Here is a 22,154-nt window from a genome sequence, read left to right as displayed (position 1 = left end):
TCAACCATATTGATCTCATCTTCGACTGGAGAGATAAGTTTAGACACCTCGTTTCTACACCTCCCGCCAGCCACCCAATGATGATTGGGCCGCATGTTTAACCACGCGGAGCGATTTATGACATTTGTAAGTTCGTCGACACGTGATAGCTCAAACAGTCGAGTCAACCTCATGGTCGTCATCTACGCGCCGATCATTACAAGGTTAATAAGGATTAGTGATGGACACTTAGTGACTGAAAAAAATTCGTCGAATTTTTCGGATTTGTGACGGATTACTGACGGATTTGTGACGGAAACACATTTATGATGGCTAATCCGTCACAGACCGTCACATAATAAAGGCGTGTTAAACAGAGCCAAAGGCACCAATGTTATGTGACGGATTATCCGTCACAAACAAGGCTTTTGTGACGGAAGGTCTGTCATATAAAACAATATTTGCGACAGCTTCTCCATGACGTAATCTAAATTGAGAAACACGGGATTGTGACGAAATTTCCGTCACATAAACCAATTTTACGACAGATTACTAATGGACAGTCCGTCACAGTCTCTTATTACCTTCACGAACGAACTCTCCTTCCTCATTGCAGATCTATCCTCAAATCGATTTTAATTTTACCCTAATTTATTCTCCTCTCACCACCACTACCACCTTCGGCCACCTCCGAGCAACACCACCACCTTCGGCCACCGCCCACACCGGCGGCCTTGGAGCCTGACTTTCTTCTTTCTTTTCTTTTTGTTTCCTTCTCCCTCGCCTAGCTTATCCTCGCTCGTTGCTGCTGCCACCACCATAAACGCCACCGCCACAACCAACGTCACCACTGCCTCCTACACCCTCGGTCAATCTTCTTCTTCCCTCCTTGTTTTTGTTTTTTATTTTCCTTGTCCTTGTTTTGGTACTTCTACAAATGTGACAAAAAGGTGCTGATTGCAGTTTGGAGACAATTGATTTAGCTGGGGAATTACGATATTGTATAGCTTATAGACTTTAATTGATATATTTGGAAATTTTATGCATTATTATGACAATCGAACTACCAACATGAGATATGTTCATGCCTAATGTTCTATCATAGGGTGTAAAAAAGAACTTGCACAAGGAGTAGGTTTAGGGTTTACGTTTTCTGAATATGGTTAATTATTTGTTGAAATTGAATGATTTGCGATAATTTGAAGATTTATAGATACCGAAAATGTAGCTTTGTTTGTTGGATAAAATCAAGTTGAGGCGATTTTTATTTTTTACGGCCTTTGCAAAATCTTGTTAGTTACATACAGTATAAATCAATGATGAATATGAATTTGCTGAATAAGAAAGAAATTGCTAGTTTGTTTGAATATCAATAGCGATGATGTGGTATAAACTTGTCCATATTTAGTCAGCGGTGTCAAGTAACTTGTTGTGCGGTCATCTATTAATCTGTAAACACCCGTATAAATTAATATTGACTATTAATCTGCCAATAAGAAATGAACTGTTAGCTTGTTTGAATTCCAATTTTAAATGTGGGATAAACTAGTCCAAAGTTAGTGTGGTGTCAAAAAACTCTAATAGGGTAGTAGTTAAGTGTGATTTGGGGTTTAGGTTCCATAATCCTTATATTGTTAGTGGATTATTAGTTGTCAATCGTTTTTTTTTTTGTGAAAGCAGTTGGATTTGTATTTGTTGTCACAAAAGTGGAAAGATCTAGTAGAGAAGGCTCGTGCTAAACAACTTAAACCTCACTTATATAACTCAGGTTACTAGGTTAGGTTCTATTATCTGTATTCATTTACGGTATGTCTTATGTGCACAAATTATTAGTTTTAAAATGGTCAGAGTTGCTTAAAACTTATGCTGCTTTGAATGAATTTATGTTAGCTACATTCACCCTTTCCAACTTAGGCATGTTTGGAGTGGACAAATTTGATGCAATTCTTCCTCTTAGCCAGGTGAATGATCAGTTCCAGATTCTTGTTTGACAAAAATGCTTTCTGAAAATTACTTTATGGTAGCGTAGTGGTTACAACAGTCCATGTTACTTGATGACGTATTGCTGTAAGAAACTGTTAGGCTGCGTATAACTATGTAGAATTTGTGGAGTTTTAACCAGGGAGCTATTATGGCTGTGGGAGCATCAAAGCCAACTGTTGTTGCAGATGCTGATGGTTACTTCTCAGTCAAGAACAAAATGCTGGTGAGATTCATTTATTTTCTTTATAAGCTTAAGCTCTGTTGTTTTACTGCACCAACTAGAACATAGGTTAATTTTTTTCGACATTAGGTGTGTGATTAACTCTCTTGATGAGCTTTGAGCAAATAAAAAAAAGTTGTCAGTCCATTTACTAGTGAAAATATGTGATATGATTAACTTATATGTATTGATCTCTTACTTTCTGTTAACCCACATACCCTCCCCCCACCTCCCTCTTTTTCCTTTTGAAAAACAATGGGCACTTGTAAAAACCAAGGTTCAACTTCTATGGCCCTGTTCTTTTGGACTTCTATTTGCTGAACTGAACTGAACTTATAGGAACGGAATTGAATTGAACTTATAGAAGTTTCTAACCGAACTTATAGGAGTTTAACGAATCGAACTTATAGGGGTTTGAATCAATTTATATGAGTCAACCTATAGAAGTCGAAACCGAACTTATAAAAATTTTACGCTTTATATATATATATATATATATATATATATATATATATATATATATATATATATATATATATATACACTAATTTTTCTTACAACTATTACAATACATTACAATAAAAAATAAATTACATATTACATTTTTTTTTCTAACCATCTATTTCCATATTATCATTCTCCTCGTCACTTTCATCTTTATCTTCATTTTCACTGACATCATTGAATCTATTGTCTCGCCAAATGTCTTTTACTATGTTATTTCGTACCTTGTATATAGCATCATTACACTTGCACTAATTTGTTTGATGTTAAATGTAGAAGAACATAACAGGTAGTATGTGTTTGACTATTTGACTTGACTACAGTAAGCTATTCCCTGAATCTTAATGGAAACATGTTTGGATTATTTAAGGGGAAAAGAGGTCTAAGACAAGGGGACCCCATGTCCCCTCTCTTATTCACCATTTGTATGGAATATCTCACTAGAATTATCAGATGCACTACTGACAGGTTGCATTTCAAGTTCCACCCCCTTTGTAAACCTATGAAGTTGACCCACTTAATGTTTGCAAATGATTTGCTCCTTTTTAGCAAAGGAGATGCTCCCTCTATGATGAGTATCATTAGGTCTTTCTCCACATTCTCTAACACTTCAGGCCTCAGGATGATCAAAGGCAAGTCCAATGCTTATTTTAATGGAGTAAGAGAAGATCTAAAGAAGGATATCCTTCAAGTTTCAGGACTGATTGAGGGGTCCCTTCCTTTTAAATATTTAGGGGTGCCATCAAAACTACTAGGCTTAATGCTCATGATTGCAAGCCTCTTATTGACAAAGTAGTTGCTAAAATCAGAACTCTAGGAGCAAGGAAGTTATCTTATGCGGGCAGATTGGTCGTGGTCAAAGCTGTGCTTAAGACTTTTCATAATTACTGGGCTCAAATGTTCATTCTGTCTACTGGGGTGATTGCCAGGATTGAGCAAATTTGCAGGAACTTTTTATGGGATAAAGGGGTTGAGTTCATGAGATCCCCTTTGGTGTCCTGGGAAAAAAATTGGAAAACTCAGAAGGAAGGGGGTCTTGGCCTAAAAAATGACTCTTTGTGGAATAAAGCAGCTGTGGGTAAGCTAGTGTGGTGGATTGCAACTAAGGCTGATTCACTATAGGTTAAATGGGTTAGTCACGTCTACCTCAGAGGTGTGAACTGGCAAATTTATTCTCCTCCCACGAATTCATCGTGGTACTGGAGGAAAATTTGCCAAGTCAAAACTGATCTACTCAATGCATATCAATTGCAGATGTGGCAGAATCAAAATCAACAGCAATATACCATAGCTAAAGGCTACGATTATCTCAGAGTTTGAGGAGATGAGGTTAGTTGGCATAAATTAGTCTGGAATAGTTGGACTATACCTAAGCATGTTTTTCTAGCCTTGATTTACCATCATGGAAACATGAACACAAAAGACAAACTCCTTAAATTAGGGATTTGTGAAGAAGATACCTGTTATATCTGTAGGGTTGATACTGAAAGTATTATGCATCTGTTCTTTGCTTGCCCGTACAGTGAAGTCATCATGTCTGTAGTAGGGGACTGGATTGGTATTGTCTTGCCATTGCAGGATGTGCTGGAATGGAGGCTCGCCAGATTGAGATCCCAATTACAGAAGGGAGTTCTTAATGCTACGATGAATGCCTGCTCTTGCCTGCCATATCTGGAGACAAAGAAATCTATGCAAGCATGAATCAACCTTGTATCGTCCCCAGAAAATCGCTCGAGATATCATTCAGGAGATGCAAGTTCGACTGAGAGCTGCAATTAATAAAAACTGGGCAGCAAACCTTAGGATCGGGGAGGAGATGCCGATCTGGGGTGAGTGAAAGGGTTTGTGTTGCACTAATTTGTGTGAATGTAGTTACTGCGTGGGTGTTGTTTATTTATTTTTTTATTTTTTTATTCTTTTTAAGAATAATGGGTATAGGATAATTTTAATGTTGGATTTTTTTGCATTGATTTTAATGAAAAGCGTAATTTTTTTTTCAATTTATCAATATTAAAAAACGGGTATGAATTTATAGTTAATATCAATTTTATGAACTTGTCTAAACTAAACTTATAGGATCTGAACTGAACTTATAGGAACTGAACTGAACTTAACTTATAAGAGCTGAACTGAACTGAACTTATAGGAACTGAACTGAACCGAACTGAACTTATAAGAACTGAATTAAACTTATAAGAACAGAACAGAACTGAACTTAAAGGGGCAAATAGAAGTTCAAAAGAACAGGGCCTACCTCATAAATTCTGTCTTGCAGAGTACGGATGACATTGTGGAGAAGTCACTGCAAAGTCACATCTACTTGTTTCGGTATTCCGTAATCTCCCTATGTTTTTTTCTTGATGGCACTTTCGTGTGAGAAAAGCATTAGAGTAACTCCATTACCACTATGAACCAAGTGTGTAGAGCATGGGACAATAAAGTATCCCTTCAAAGAAATTCAGTTGTAAAAGTTTGTACAGTTTGTTTTTTTTTTTGCAGAGACGGGGCCACTGATTTCACTTCGAGTTTGGGTGTTAGATTATTTCGCCAACAAAGTTAACTCGGAGAGTTATTATTCCGCTAGATTTATTCCTTTTGTAATTGGGGTGTAGTTTGTATGAATCCGTATTGATGCGTGTCATTTATATGATGTTTTACACCTCATTTTACACGCATTTCAGAGCTCATTTGTGTAGTTAAGCTACCATTTCCCCTATTTCCGTCTACTTTCATGTTTTTGTACATTATTGCGAAATGTGAAGAATTCAACTAAATCAAGCTAAATCAGTCCCCAGTATCCCGCATTGCATTCGACGTGAAGTATTCACTTAAGGAACGAGCTTGGTGCGCATTTCAAGGCCCAAAAGACAAATCCACGAGAAGTTAAAAGCGGATTACCATTAAAGCGATCGATCGATCGCCCCTTAGTCGATCGACCAACCCACGGGATCCGTGGCTCTTTTTTGACTTAGAGCGATCGATCGACCCGGTTACCTCGGTCGATCGACCAAGCCGCTACTTCAGACGAGAATTAAAAGATCGAGATTTATCAAGCCCATGAGTTATTAGGTTTAGGAATAATAGCTGCGTACTTTTCTTATATAACGCAGCATGAGTTTTCAGAAGATCTATCTAGTTTTTACCTCGTTTTACATTCAGTTTTAGTTTAACAAATAATTAGGGTTCTTAATATTATTTCGTACTAATACTTTTGCATTCGGTTCTTGGATCTCTCTCTGCAATTCAATCGGTATTCTTTTGCTAATAATTCAGTTTGCTTTATTATCGTTTTGTAGGATAGAATTGCTAGTTAGTTTCCCGAAACCGAACTACCGTTTATGTTAATTGTTTGTTCTATTGTTTCAAGCATGAATTCTTTTGCTTATTGCATTAATTTTATTGTTGCCTTTAATTTCAGTATGAGTAGCTAAATTGCTTGTGCTAGGATGTAGGGGAACTATAGTATAGGCGGCAATAGAATGAATACGGCCTGAATCGCCTGTCAGTCGATCGACTGCCATACCTGGTCGATCGACTGACCACGTGAGGTTTTACCTTCGTTTTAATTGTTTTAATTCTTTATTCGACGAATCGAGTGCACGCGACTAGTTGAATGTTTAGGATGTGACTGACCCATTAGATCGAAAGATAGGGAAAGTTGTTAGATCACCAATTAAAATGACTAAACTATGCTGAGATCGAAAGATAGGTAAAGTTTAGATTATTAGTCACTTTTCGGACGAGAGTCGATATTAGTGATATTAGGGACTTATAGCGAGATCGAAAGATGCTATCTGTTGAGAGTGGACCGAGAGGACCTCTTGTTTTCCCGCCTCATGTGTCTGATTTAGACCGACTTAGTTTGTTTCCGCCGAAACTATACTGAACCGACCATCCTAGTACCCTTCTCTACATTTGATTTAATATTTTTCTTTAGTTTATTACCTTCATTGTTATTAGCTATAGACCAAATCAACTCAACCCCCAACACTTGTTACCTTAGATTAAATTTAGACAACTTTTAATTACATTCGCCTCCTTGTGGTTCGACCCTATTGCCACTAGCCTAGGTTAGTTTTAATAAGAATTATAAATTTTATTTTTGGTGCTCACAACGACGGGTATCAAATTTTGGCGCCGTTGCCGGGGCGGCAATTATTCTAATTTTTAGTTGTTTTTATTTAGTCTTTCTTAGTTTAAGGGACATCTGTTCCTTAAATTTTTCTTATATTCTTTTTGTAGTTTATTCTTATGCGCAGGTCATAGGGTGGTGAACTAGTACCGTTCAATCCTGAGATTGAGAAATCTTTGCGCGAGTTGAGATGATCATCAAGGGTGTTGCCGACAGAGGAAGAGCTGAGTACTCTGTCAAGTTACTACGAGAACGCTCTGTTTGAGGAAGATCCACCTACATCTCCTGCTTCTATTTCTTCAGCTGAGACAGTCACTTCTCCGTAAATTCCAGTCATGGTCAAGAAGCAACTATAGCAAGTCATTCGAGCCGACAGTAAAAATCTTTACAAGGGATTCGAATTACCCGGAGCTGATAGGAAATTCGAACCGAAGCCTTCCTATATCAACCTAGTTGAGAGGAATCAGTTCGGGGGAGCTGCAAATGAAGATGCAGCCAAGCATATGGAGATATTTATCGATTACTGCTGCTCTATACCCCCACCGACCGGTGTGACCCAGCACCAGATAAAGGAGACCATGTTCATATTCTCACTCCGTGATGCTGCAAGGGAGTGGTACAGAGATCTGGACCGAGCCGCTCATGGGATCACCGATTGGAATTCCTTAGCCCTGGCATTTTACAAGAAGTACTTCTCTGCCTCGAAGACTAATGCCATTAGAGCTCAGATCACGAGCTTTAAACAAGGGCCGGATGAGAACTTTCATGAAGCATGGGTTCGTTTCAAGAAGCTGGTGCGAACCATACTGCACCATGGGTTCGAGAAATGGAGTCTTTGCAATCAGCTCTATAACGGGCTGTATGACGATTAGAGGGCTATTTTGGATGCTGCAGCCAATGGTCGATTTGCTGAGAATATGGGAGAGACTAAGAGGTGGAAGATCATTGATGACTTAGCCACCCACAAGGCTGAGTATGGGAATTCCAGGGGGAATCAAAGGAGGAGTGCTGAATCTCCTTCTTTAGCTGCACTTGAAGCTCTCACTGCGAGATTTAACAAGTATGAACTGGGAGGAGCTTCAAAAGGAGGTATTTACCAAGTAAATGCTGTGTCAGACGGTCCTTTCGTCTGTAGAAGGTGTGGAGCTGAGGGACATGTCTCAGAAAATTGTCCTAGTCCCTTTGAGTCTTGTGCTGCCTTTCAACATTATAGGCAGACAAACACCTACTATGAGCCGAATGTCCATCCCAACTTGAGGTGGAGCAGCCAGAATGTCCTAAATCCAACTCCACCTCCGCAGCAGCAGCAGCAGCAAGCCTATGTGCCCCCTCATCATAAGCAACAACAATATCAAAAACCTCCCTTTGTGCCGCAGCAGCAACAATCTCAAAATTCTGACTTTGCTGAGTTGAAAAATATGTTGCAAAAGGAGTCCCAAGCTAGAGAGGCCGGAATGAAACTTTTAGAAAGCCAAATTGCTCAATTGGCTAGCAAGAGTACCACTCGAGCTCCGGGACACTTACCGACTCAAACTGACCAGAAAGAGACCCTAAATGCCATTACTTTGAGGAGTGGGTCTACCCTGGAGAGGCTGTCACGGTCGAGGATGTCAAAAAGAATGAGGCGGAGCCGAGTCAAAAAAAAAGTCAGAACGAACAATATAAAAAAGGCGTCTACTGGTATATCGGTCGATCGACCAGGAGTGCGGGTTACTGAGCTTCGAATCGTAGACCTCCGATCGATCGAGCAAGGTGGTCGATCGACCGAGGCCACTGCTGATATTGAGAAATTTCGTCCTCCAATGCCCAATAATTTGAGAGACCACTTATTTCGGGGTACGACAATCCCGAAAGTATTGGGACAAGACCCGAGTGCTGATGGGTCTGTCCCGATTCCGAAGTATGACCCAATGTCGATCAATGGTTCCTATTTGAGACGGTCTGAAGAGGGGTCAAGCTTCAATAAAGAGAAGGTAGTGGACTTTCAGCCTAAGTCCACGGATGCCGGCCATGCGAGACTTAGAGGAGAGGGCTAAGCTACTTCTTTCACCCCTTATCCAGAGAGACTAGTGCCGACAAAGGAACAGGTATCTTTCAATAAATTTGAAAATGTTGTTCGTAGTCTTAACGTACAAGTACCTTTCCTTGAATTAGTGAATCAAGTGCCCGCTTATATGAAGTTCATGAAGCAATTGCTTTCTAAAAAGAAGTCACTTGAAACAATGCATACTGTCGCACTCACTAAAGAGTCATGTTCTTATCTGTCTCACACTGCACCCCATAAGCTAGAGGACCCAGGTAGCTTTTCCGTTCCTTGTAATATAGGTACCTTCTCTATTGAGAAGGCATTATGTGACCTAGGAGCTAGCATTAGCGTCATGCCTTTGAGTCTCGCTAGAAAGTTAAAATTGAATAAGTTTGCAGTCACGAACATGACCGTTTAGATGGTTGACCGATCTGCGGTCCAGTCTATAGGAGTCCTAGAAGACATCCCTGTGCAAATAGGGAAGTTTTTCTTCCCTGTAGACTTTGTGGTCCTAGATATGCCTGAGGATGCCCACATACCTATCATTCCGGGTAGGCCATTTCGCACACCGCCGGTGCGATTATTGATGTTGGTTACGGGACCCGACCTTCAAAGTGGGGAAGCACTCTATTGTCTTCGCCCCAGGCTAGGAAGAAAGACCCCATGTGGCCCGTCACACCGTAATACGGTTTCGAAAAGAAATCATACTTTGTGCTTCCCGATATGCTGTCTCTACTCCTATTCCTGTTATAACACCTCCGCCCCGCATCGGGAGCAAGAAGGAGGAAGATTCTCATTGTTTTAGACATTGCGAGAACTGGTTTGGGGAAGGAAGAGCCGCGGGTTGCTCCAGCTGTGAAGGAGCAAATCGTTTCGAGAGGCGGTCTTGGATGCCTGAGTTATGGCACTGATGAGGAGCTTGAAGATGAGCCAGCCAAAGTGAGACAGTCCAACTTGGATTTTGATGAGCCGGAAGAGGTCATTGTTTGGGGAGATGACAAAGCTGTTGATCCGTCAAGCTCTACGGATGCTGAAGTTGAGAAAGGTGCAGCTGAGAAGATGAGCACCGTTGAGGCTACCTCTTGTAGCCAGAAGCCGACGAAGTGGGCCATACCGTGGCCATTCTTGATCAACTATTAGTTGATCACATGCCTTACAAACATTTTATTGTTTTTTTTTAAACTCCTTTTTTATTGCTTTTGTGTGCGCGAGACTTCGCATTTATTTTTGTTTCTTAGGATTTTTAAGTGCTTTAGACTTTACTTTGGGTTTTGCGTAATTTTGGGCGCGTATTATTGTGCATTTACAGGTTTTTAGACCTCATTAGCTCAAGTAATTGAGAAAATACGAAGAAATCGTGGTTACAATTTCCGGTATTCCGATCGATCGGCTCGTGTGGTCGATCGATCGTCATAGTTTCCGGGAGCTACTGTTCCTTTCGCTTTGGTCGATCGACTGAGTGATATGGTCGATCGACCGCCCTGCACTGCTGTACCTGTTCACGACCTCTCCCCTGCTGTGTTTGGTCGATTTGCGGACTTGAGGGAGTTTTCTACTCCACTTTATCTTCCGTCAAATTATTTATTTATTTTATTTTTCTTAATTGTGCACGTAATTACCGCTTCATTATTGTCTTCTCAATTTTACGCGTGGGTTTTGTTTGTCTTTCAGGCACTTATGGTAGCACTGCTGGCCACTAAAACCTCGTAGCTCACGCTGGTTTGGGGAGGTTTCCTTTGCTGCGCTTAAAGTCTTTTGAGTTTCTAAGTCTTTACTTCATGTCATATTCATTTGTTTTCTCGCAAATTTCCGTTTCTCTTTTCTTCATTACATGATTTTACACAATGGGGACATTGTGCGATTTGGTTTGGGGAAGGGTTTTGCGTCGCATATCATTTGCTTGCATTCACGTTTACATTATTGCCTTGCATTGTTTTTTTCATTCCATCTATATATACAAAAATTCAAAAAAATTGAAAAATTTCAAAAATTTTAAAAAATGCACGTTTATTTTAGCATATAGGTCGAGTCGGAACGGTAGTATTTCAATGATGACATTGCATTTGCATCTGTTTTTGCCTAAGCCGTGCTAATTGACATGTTATTAGTAGAATCGTATAAGTGCATATCTACGAGTTTTCGTTAAATTATTTGCTGAGCTTGAGACTTGACTTAGAATTTTGGCAAGCTACATCATATTTCTGAGTTATTAGAGCCTATAACTGGTGTCATTCATGACCAGTTTATCTAGGATTGTGAATAGTACTCCTTATGAGACATGTTACATAAATGTGCATAAATATGAACTTGATCTGCTTAATACCTGTATGCATTCGGTTTGTGGTTTGTTGACACATGTGGTAGAGGGTTTCCCTTTTCTCATTTTAACCATAAGCTCCACACTGCCAAAAATATCCTTTTTGTCCTATTTCTACATCCTACATTTAGCCTGCCTTTGTCAAGCTAGTAGTTTAGTTTTTGGGATTGTTACTCGTTTTTGGTGGCATATGCTTTGTTGGGAAGATGAAAGGAAGGAAAGGAAAAGAAGTTGAAAGGAAAGAAAAAGAAACAAAAAGAAAAAAAAACTGATTCGAAAAAAGAAAAAAGGGTTCTGTACTGTTCAAAGCGGTCGATCGACCGCCATCATTGGTCGATCGACTGAGTTCCGGAAGAAATCAATTCAATAAATTCAAAATTCTTATCTTGTGGCGATTTTTGCTCCCATGTTTCATTTACATCTTATGGGGAGTTGGTTGATTACTTTTATACTGGAGATTGTGAGTTTTGTGCTTGCTATAGCACCGTTTCGTTTGATTATGAGAAAGAAGAAGGATGTTGCCATATGGTTCCGTTTTGGTACTAGCTTGATCACATGTACCTCCACTTTCCCATAAATGTTTTGCCTCTTCTTACCCATACCTCACATTATCCATATTTACCTCAGCATGTGTCATGGTCATTTGTTGGTTGGAATGCATATGTACGGTTGTAGAGATTATTTTCATATTAGATTGCAGGCATGTTCTTATAGGTCGTAGTTAGGTTAGAGTCTTTACAAAATGAATTTTTTCTATCCTCTTATACATTCACCTGTGCTTACGTGTGATATGAGCGACCAGTGAGAGTCCAATTTGATAAGTCTCTATAGTTGATGGTTCAGCAGTTTTTTAACGACTTCATAACTCGGTTGCATGATTCATAATTGCTAATTGATTGTTGGTTATTGCATTAAAATGGTTTAGGCTTTACATGTTGTAATTCGCTCTGAGATTGAACTCGTTCCATTAGGTCATTAGATCGAGTCTAGTTCTTGCTTGGGGACAAGCAAGGGTTTGGTTTGGGGAAGTTTGATGCGTGTCATTTATATGATGTTTTACACCTCATTTTACACGCATTTCAGAGCTCATTTGTGTAGTTAAGCTACCATTTCCCCTATTTCCGTCTACTTTCGTGTTTTTGTACATTATTGCAGAAATGTGAAGAATTCAACGGAAATCAAGCTAAATCCGTCCCCGAGTATCCTGCATTGCATTCGACGTGAAGTATTCACTTAAGTAACGAGCTTGGTGCGCATTTCAAGGCCCAAAAGACAAATCCACGAGAAGTTAAAAGCGGATTACCAGCTAAAGCAGTCGATCGACTGGCCCCCTTAGTCGATCGACCAACCCACGGATTCAGAAGCAGTCGATCGACCGGTTACCTCAGTCGATCGACCAAGCCGCTACTTCAGACGAGAATTAAAAGATCGAGATTTATCAAGCCCATGAGTTATTAGGTTTAGGAATAATAGCTGCGTACTTTTCTAATATAACGCAGTGATGTGACCATAATTGGCGCATATTTAGCCCCCGAATTAGCCTTGTTCGAATGCTTTTTAGTGCTTATTTGGGTCATTTCTTATCTTTAGTTCTTTGTTTTGCATATTCTTTGAGATTTTGATTCCTTGGTAGGAAAGGAGTAAGAATCTTGCATTTTCATGGCAAAACGAGACTAAATTGATCGAATTCAATGACCAAGCATCAAGGAGAGACAAGATTAGAAGGCCTTTGTACATATCATAGTAGAAGAGCAATGTTGAGAAAGGATCCTTAAGTCCCCAAGGGAATCCCCAAGGAATTTATGAAGAAAAGGGAAGAAAAGAAGAAGATTTGTTGCTGACTGACAATCCGAGCGGATTGTCACCAATCCGTCCGTCCCGCAGCAGCACAATCCGAGCGGCTTTGCCACAATCCGCTCGGATTCCCCCTCCACAATCCGCCCGGATTCCCCTGAATCCGCTCGGATTCCAACGCCAGAATCCGCTCGGATTCCAACGCCAGAATCCGCCCGTCCCGACCCTATTCCGCCCGGATTCTAGCACAGCACGGATTGCCTTCTCCAAGCTACGAAGAAAGAAGCCCTTCTCTCAGAAAATACCGGCTCCTCCTTGCTCAACTTAAAAAGTGTAATTACTAGTTTAGCCCTTAGTTAACCCTAATGCATCCTCCCTAATTTCCACTATAAATACCCCATTAGTCTAATTAGAGGAGCATGTTCTTCTTATCAATAATTAGTGTAGTTAATATCAATCAAATCTCTCTTTAATATTGTAATCAAGTATTAATTAAGTTTTAATCCAAGTTTTAGTTCTTTAATCTCTCTTTTGTTCATCCTTTATTTTGGGTAATTAAAGATTATTTGGGTTATTGTTGGGAGATTGACAACCTCTCAATCAAGCATTCAAGTACTTCTTTTATCTTTGCTTTATTATTGGAATCATTAGTAGGTATAATCTCTTAATCCCTTTTTAATTATTGTTAATTACTTTCATTTATTCATCATGTTTCATATTGTTGGTATGATTGACAACCTTGCTAGCATGATCAACATGATAATGAGTGAGTAGTCTCTTAGCTAGGGTTAATGGGTGATTAGGGGAAACCAACATGGGGAATGATTCATGCTTAAATTAATATGCTTTCATGTTTTATTTGCTTGCTTGTTTTGATCTCAACTCATGCACATGTTATATTTGATGAAATGCTAAGCCTATGAATCCTTGCATTTACTATCATCTTCTATCTTTTCAATGAGATTTGTAAGACATAACCCAACTCGAGTCTCATTAGACCATGCATGTTGTTGAGTAGGAAGATTAAGTCGACTTGTAGGTGTTGTACAATCTAATCGATTCTCGCTCGGACCCAAACTTTCCTAGGATTGTAAGATATAACCCAACTCAATCCATCACAACAATAATTGCTTGCTTATAATTTGAGAACATGTTTGTATGATCATATCCCATGATTCCCCTATGATCCCATGACACCCTAGTACCTTTAATCAATTGTTTACACCCCTTTAAATTCATCTTGCTTGTTTGTTTTCATTGCTATTTTAGTTTAGTAACCTTCTACATCAACCCAATTTGTGACACCCCTTAGACACCACTAGTTACAATAGAAATCTCATTTAAACTCCCGTCCCTTGGGATCCGACCTTTACTTGCCTCTTTACTAATTGTAGAGTTGTTTGTGGAGCTATAAATTGTGTTTTGATTCGACCGTGACCAACGACCACATCTTAATTTGTGAACACTTAGCGGGATCGCATCAAAAAATGGCGCCGTTGCCGGGGACGGTGTTTGTTTGATTTAGATTTCTTTTTATTGTTATTAGTTGTGTCTTTCTTCGCCTTGAGGAAGTAAAAATCCTCAAGGCTTGTTCTAATCATTTTTGAGTTGTTTGATATTTTGCGAGATGGATTTCATAGACTGTTTTGTAGAGGACCACTTGAGTATCCCTTACTTCAAGGATCCCATGCAAGCATTAGAAGCCTTAGAAGCAAGTGAGGCTAAGAGCATGTATTGGGAGTTGGAGGTGGATCTCTTTGAGGCCGCTCTAGCTAACAAGGAACTTACTCGTGCACAATCCGAGTTGGTGCATAATATTCTAGTAGAAGCATGTCAACCCATAGAGGATGCGCAATCCATCCTAGAGGATATTTTACAAACTCAAGAGCAAGAGGAACCCATCATGGGATTTGAATATGATGAGGTTGATGAAAGTGAAGTTGAGTATGCTATGAGAATGGAATGTCTAGTGGAGATGGAGCAAATTCTCAATGAAACTCCAAAGGAAGAAACTAAGGTACAAACTCCTACTTTGAAACCCCTTCCCCCAAATTTGAAATATGCTTACCTTGATGAATCAAAGACCAAACCCGTGATTGTTAATGATAGACTTGATGATGACCAATTGGGAAAGTTGCTTGATGTGTTGAAACAACATGAGAAGGCTATAGGTTATAGTCTAGATGACCTTAAGGGGATAAGTCCCGACTTTTGCATGCATAGAATTCATCTAGAGGAAGACCATAGGCCTACCATTCAACCCCAAAGAAGATTGAACCCCCACATACAAGAAGTTGTCAAAGGAGAAGTCATGAAATTACTTGATGCGGGAATCATATATCCCATATCGGATTCTTTGTGGGTTAGCCCCGTCCAAGTGGTACCTAAGAAAGGAGGTACCACGGTAGTGACAAATGAAAAGAATGAATTAATACCCACAAGAATGATCACCGGTTGGCGTATGTGCATTGACTACCGGAAATTAAACTCCGCAACAAGAAAAGATCACTTCCCCTTACCATTCATTGACCAAATGCTTGAGAGGTTAGCCTCCAACAAATTCTTTTGTTACCTTGACGGGTATTCGGGATTCTTCCAAATCCCTATACACCCGGATGACCAACATAAGACCACCTTCACATGCCCTTATGGCACTTTTGCATATAAGAGGATGCCTTTTGGATTATGTAATGCCCCCGCCACTTTCCAAAGGTGCATGATGAGTGTTTTCTCCGATTACTTAGAAACCATAATGGAAGTTTTTATGGATGATTTTAGTGTTTATGGAAAAGACTTTGACTCATGCTTGCATAATCTTTCTCTTGTATTGCAAAAGTGTGAAGATGTTAGCCTTGTTTTAAATTGGGAAAAGTGTCACTTCATGGTCAATGAAGGAATTGTCTTAGGTCATTTGATTTCGGAAAAGGGCATCGAGGTCGATAAAGCTAAAGTTGAGGTGATAGAGAAACTCCCACCTCCCGTGAATGTTAGAGGGGTGAGAAGTTTTCTCGGTCACGCGGGTTTTTATCGTCGTTTCATAAAAGATTTTTCGAAAATAGCAAAACCCCTCACTCAACTTTTGCTTAAAGATGCCCAATTCCAATTTACTGACGAGTGTGTTGAAGCTTTTAATAGAATCAAAGAAGCATTAATCTCGGCACCAATCATCCAACCCCCGAATTGGGAGTTACCCTTCGAAATTATGTGTGACGCTAGCAACTACGCCGTTGGAGCGGTTCTTGGCCAACGGGTAGGGAGAGCTCTTCATGCCATCTATTACATAAGCAAGACCCTCGACCCCTCCCAAGTGAATTATGATACAACCGAAAAGGAGCTTCTTGCCATTGTTTATGCTTTGGATAAATTCCGTTCCTACTTGCTTGGATCCAAGGTGATTGTATTTTCGGATCACCGTGCTCTCCGACATCTCTTGATAAAGAAGGAGGCAAAACCAAGATTTTTGAGATGGATTTTGCTTCTTCAAGAATTTGACTTGGAAATAAGAGACAAGAAAGGAGCCGAGAATGTAGTGGCGGATCACTTGTCAAGGATCCGGTTTCATGATGAAAATGGAGAAACCCCGATCAATGACTCATTCCCCGACGATATTTTGATGGCTATTCAAACACAACTTGAAAGGCACATCACCCCATGGTTTGCCGATTATGCCAATTATATTATTGGAAAAGTGCTCCCTCCAAATTTGAACCACAACCAAAGGAAGAGATTCCTATTCGAAGTGAAGAGGTACTTTTGGGATGACCCAAACCTCTACAAGGAGTGTAGTGATGGGCTCTACCGGAGATGCATCCCTCAATGGGAAATCCAAGGAATCTTGGAAGGGTGTCATTCATCACCCTACGGTGGGCACCATGGAGCAAGGAGAACCGTTGCAAAAATTCTCCAATCGGGCTTCTATTGGCCTACAATGTTCCAAGATACAAGAGAATTCATCATTCATTGCGATGCTTGTCAAAGAACGGGGAATATATCTTGGAGGAACGAAATGCCACAAAGGGGCATTCTAGAGGTAGAGATCTTCGATGTTTGGGGAATTGACTACCAAGGGCCCTTTGTGACATCCAATGGGAATAAGTACATCCTTGTGGCCGTCGATTATGTTTAAAAGTGGGTGGAGGCAATTGCCACCCCAAATGATGATGCAAAAACGGTCACCAAGCTTTTCAAGAAGATAATTTTTCCAAGATTTGGAGTTCCTAGAGCAATAATTAGTGATGGAGGAACACATTTCCATGAGAAGAAGCTTGCATCCCTTTTGACTAAATATGGTGTTCAACATCGAACCGGCTTGGGATATCATCCTCAAACAAGCGGTCAAGTGGAAATTTCAAATAGAGAGATCAAGCAAATCCTTGAAAAAGTTGTGAACAAGACTCGGAAAGATTGGAGCACAAAGCTTGATGATGCTCTTTGGGCTTATAGGACGGCCTATAAGACTCCCATAGGAGCCTCCCCCTACAAGCTTGTCTATGGAAAAACATGTCATTTGCCAATCGAATTGGAGTACAAAGCTTATTGGGCAATCCGAGCACTTAATCTTGATCTCAAATTGAGCGGTCAAAGAAGGATGATTCAAATCCAAGAGTTGGAAGAATTCCGGCTACAATCCTATGAGAATGCAAAGATTTACAAAGAAAGAACAAAATTGCTTCATGATAAAAGGATTAGACAAAAAGCCTTGCACAAGGGAGACAAAGTCCTTCTATTCAATTCCCGCTACCGACTCTTTCTGGGAAAGTTGAACTCTAGATGGATGGGTCCCTATGTGATAACCGAAGTTGAAAAATATGGAGATTTCGAACTCAAGGCGGAAGATGGAAGAAAGTTCAAGGTAAATGGTCAAAGGTTGAAGCCCTACTATGAAGGAGCGTTTGTTGGAGAGGTCGAGGCTACCTACCTCGGGCCTCCTCCCCCTTGAAAGGACCATCTAAGGGAGAGTTTGGTGGAGTCCTCCCTAAACCACCACTTGTAAATATACTAACCCTCTAACTTGTATTTATTTATTGCATTTGTTTTAATAAATAACTCTTTTCATGAGCGTAAGTAAGGGAGGGTTACTAATGATTTTTGAATGAAGGAAGGAACAAATGCTCAAGTGTGGGGACGCATCTAAGAAAGGAGAAGAAGTCAAAACTCGCAGCCTGAATCCGTGCGGATTCCCCGGAATCCGGCCGTCTTGCTGGAATCCGGGCGTTTAGTGGAAAACCGTCCGTCCCATTTCCTACGCCGAGAAATTTAAGATTTCTCGGACCGGGGTCGAATCCGAGCGTCCTGTGAAGAATCCGCCCGTCTTGAGGAATCCAGCCGGATTTGAAGAAAGACGCCCGTCTTTCTACCTGTGCATTTCAAAGAAAATCTCTGTAGCAGAATCCGCCCGTCTTCTCAAGAAGACGCCCGTCCCACCTTAAAAGAATCCGAGCGTCTTATGCTCGGGACGCCCGTCTTAAGGCATCAAAATTTTGGGAATTTTCTCTGTGACAGAATCCGAGCGGATTGTGAAGAATCCGCCTGTCCCGTGGAGCAAGAATCCGAGCGTCTTCACCTCGAATCCGCTCGTCTTCTCACGGTGTCTTGACCCGACTTTTTCCTAATTAAAATACCCCCCCCCCCCACACATACAATGACACATCACTATTCCTTCCACTTACCCTATAAAACCCACCTCCTTATGACTCCCATACATATCCAAATCACTCTCTTTACCCACAAAATCAAATATCCCCAATTTTCTAGGGTTTCCAACACTCAATCAACAAGGAACATCCTTAGCAATCCTCAAATCAAAAGAACCCAACCAAGAAGCAAGAATGGCACCAAGGAGATCCTCTTTTAGGAGTGCAAGAAGACCAAGGATGGTGGGAAGTTCCTCTACCTCCCATCTCAACACCATTAGAAGGGAACATGTAGAGATTGTAGATCTCACAAGGCTCGATGATTTCTCAAATGTGGAATTCCTTGATGATGTGCAGAGATTAGTCTTCCACCGGCTCCTAAGTAAGAATATTCTTCCCACTAAATTTCTTTGTCATGCTACCTTGAGAAAGCTTGGGATTTTTCACCAAGTAGAAGCCCTCTTTGAGGTTTTTGGTCTTTCAACCCTTTTTCGCATGCATGAACCAACCTATCGGTCCCTTGTGCTAGAATTCTTAAGCTTTTTGAAGATTACAACCGTAAACAAAGTGATATGCATAGAGTTTAGGTTGGAGAATGTTTCTAGGATGATGACCCTTGTAGAGTTCGCCAATGTGTTCGGACTTGATGTTTTGCCTACCCGAACATCAAAGCCCAAAAAGTATAATGTTGCACCATTGTGGAGGGCCATGACGGGCCGGGATTTCATTCTTACCAAGGAATGTCTTGCTTTTCACATCCAAAACCCGATCTTGAGGCTTACATATCGATTTCTTTCGGGTACTCTCTTCGCCCGCCGAGATCCGGCCATCGTCAACCAATTGGACCTTGTATTCATGGAATCATACCTCAACATTCAAGGGAGAGATGGGTATCACTTCAATGCACCTCTAGTTTTGCTAGAGAAATGGGCAAGGTTTAGAAATGGGGATGATGATGGAATGAAGCACATAGTGACTGGTGGACTCATAACTAGACTTGCAAAGCACTTCAACCCAAGGTTCAATGCGAACAATGAGTACACTCCACTTACGGGGAGCACAAGAATTAATGAAGATCTCCTTGTCGTCCAACACCATTGGATAACCCTTGAGGGGGTCGATAAGCGGATAAAGTGGTTGACAAAAGGGAGCGATCCGATCTATCTCCCAATAACCGATCTACCACGGATCTCCCCAAGAAGAGGAAGCTTGCCCCCAATGCCCTCCTACCTCATCCCAAGTCAAACAAGGCGAACTCCACCACCACAAAATCCACCACCACAACAACAAGAACAACAAACCCAAAATGAGAAGATAAAAGTGCCTCCCTACCCCTTTCCCTACCAACCATATAACCATCCAAATCCCTTCATCCTCCCCCGTGACGACTTTGTCACGGGAATTTTGCAAGATTTACACTACCGTCAATATGAGACCTCCGTGGACACTTACTATGCTCTTTACCCCCAATACCATGAGATGGCTCAAAAAGGACGGATTAGTGAGGAAGGAGCTTTCCCCTCATGGGCTCAAATGGATTTGCTCTTTCCCAACTCGGAGAAGGGTAATGAAGGGGCAAACGGTAGATAAGGGGAGGAGAGTGGCAATTCTTGTGGTGGTGACACGGTGAAGCTTGAGAGTGAGGAAGACGAATTCATGGATCCAAGTTTAAGTGATGCTTCAAAGGATATTTGGGATAGCGATATAGAGGGAGATGATGCCGATGTCTAGGAGACCACTTCATCACTAGGTGGAGCAAGCAAGAGCACCCACCTAAGTTCAAGTGAAGTTTTCTCATCTCTCCTCTTTATCTTTATTTTTCATGAAAAGAAGTTTGTGTCTTGTACCTTTGTATTTTATATAATTTTGATCATTGTTGGAAGTAGTCCTAGCCCCATTAGAGGACTCACACCTCGGTACCATTGAGGTGTTCTCATTCTTTTGTTCCCGTTTTCAAAATCCAAAATGACAAATTAGTTTCATGCATAGCATAGTGTGTGCATGAACTATACCCATCCTTGGACATTAGCAATAGTGTCTCACTCGGTTTGGGGAAGTTAATGCATACGCAACGGGAGGTAATCTAAATTATCCTCTCCGTCATAACAAAAACCATGCATCATGTAGTGTAGCTTAGTATAGATTGCATTTAGTATAGAAATCATGCATCATCTTTGCATAATTTCCATCATTTTGGCCATTGAGGACAATGCCCATATTAGTGTGGGGATGGGAATTCTAACATTTGACTCTTATTCAAAAACCCAAAAAAATTGAAAAATTTCAAAAATCATAAAAATTTGAAAATTGAAAACCCAAAAACATGTTTATTTCCTTTTGTAGTCTTGTATATATTGTCTTGTATATATTGTGTTTGTTCTATCCTTGTTCACATTGATTGACTACGCCACATCCGAGACATGAGGATATTGAAGACCGCATGGTATGATCTTTCCAATCTCCTTTTTCCTCTTTATGTTAATGACTATGTGGCTTTATTTTGATTGATGCGGTATAACAATGTGAATTTAGGACTTGCATTTAGTTTATATGTCATATTAGTTGATAGAACCACTTGCATTAGGATGTTTATATTAGTTGCATCATGGCATGTAGTTGCATGTTAGAAATGTTTTGAAAAATGCCTATTTAGGAACTTTGACAAGAGCAACTAAGCCATTACAAATACTTGTTCAACTTAAGACTTTGCCTACTAGAATGGTTGTAAAACACCCTAGATAGTGTCATACTAGTGTCTTTTGACCCATGACCCAAGGCCTAGTCAAGGGTTTGCATGTGAGTCACCTATCCAACCCCGTGATGCGATATGGACTTGGTTAACTTGTCTAGGTGACCTTGTTTGACCTTGTGGTAAGGCAACCCAAAAATATTTTCTATCAATAAGCTTGAAGTGCTCATTTCAAAGAAATTTTGTCATGTGGAAGTAATGTAATGCCAAGGAAACCTCAAATGTTATGAATTGTTGAAAGTTGAGAAAGTTAAGTTGTTTTGATGGAGGCGTACCACTTCGATGTGCTTTGGTGTGGGATCCATTGAATTGGGCCCCCATACGGTTGTGAATTCGGCCGCCCAGAGACAGAGTGACTATCACCCCGAAAAGCTATTGTCTAGAGGTTAACCGGTTGCCTAATAAGCGATTGGCGAAAGCAAAGGACACTAGCCCGAAAGGGACAAACCCCATCTTTAAATTTTTGAAATGTGAAAGTGAAATGAGGACAATTTTGAATACTAGTCATATCCACCCGTTGTGAATAAAGATTTGAGCATTTCATTCCCAAAAAGCCTTTTGTCAAGCCACTTGGTCGAGCTTGGGACGATCCATGACCTTTACTTTTGTAGAGAATTCGAGACTTGTCATGTCATATGCTACTAGCATCATAGGGATCATCATTCCACCACCATCCGATCGCTCTTGACGAAAGCATTTGGAAATTGAGGACGAAAGTAGTCTAGTTTAACACCATTTGGAGGTGATTTAGTGCCATCCTCTTAGACTTAGAAATTTGTTGAACTAGTATTTGTGAAGGATTACATGCTCTTAAATT

At 40.5% G+C, this 22,154-nt stretch overlaps 1 protein-coding gene across 10 annotated transcripts; it reads left to right on the top strand.

Annotated features, from left to right (window-relative positions):
* The first annotated feature begins 471 nt into the window (after window positions 1–471).
* LOC141623863 (dihydrolipoyllysine-residue acetyltransferase component 4 of pyruvate dehydrogenase complex, chloroplastic-like) lies at window positions 472–12,750 on the top strand. Of its 10 annotated transcripts, XM_074440010.1 has the most exons (4): window positions 490–1,940; window positions 2,102–2,185; window positions 4,962–5,014; window positions 12,317–12,750. In XM_074440010.1, exons 1-4 carry the CDS (start codon window positions 1,788–1,790, stop codon window positions 12,396–12,398), a joined length of 372 nt encoding a protein of 123 aa, XP_074296111.1. In that variant the 5' UTR covers window positions 490–1,787; the 3' UTR covers window positions 12,399–12,750. The 10 variants fall into 10 exon arrangements, 3 of the variants coding, with proteins under 3 accessions (XP_074296111.1, XP_074296112.1, XP_074296113.1); XR_012533692.1 differs by lacking the exon at window positions 12,317–12,750 and having other exon boundaries at window positions 490–847; window positions 3,308–5,968; XR_012533690.1 differs by lacking the exon at window positions 4,962–5,014 and adding an exon at window positions 3,308–4,515 and having other exon boundaries at window positions 491–2,185.
* The last annotated feature ends 9,404 nt before the right edge of the window (window positions 12,751–22,154 follow it).

Source organism: Silene latifolia, chromosome X (assembly GCF_048544455.1).
Source record: "Silene latifolia isolate original U9 population chromosome X, ASM4854445v1, whole genome shotgun sequence".
NCBI classification, from domain to species: Eukaryota; Viridiplantae; Streptophyta; class Magnoliopsida; order Caryophyllales; family Caryophyllaceae; genus Silene; species Silene latifolia.
Note: the sequence above shows the minus strand (reverse complement) of the source record. Positions and strands in the feature narration are given on the sequence as shown.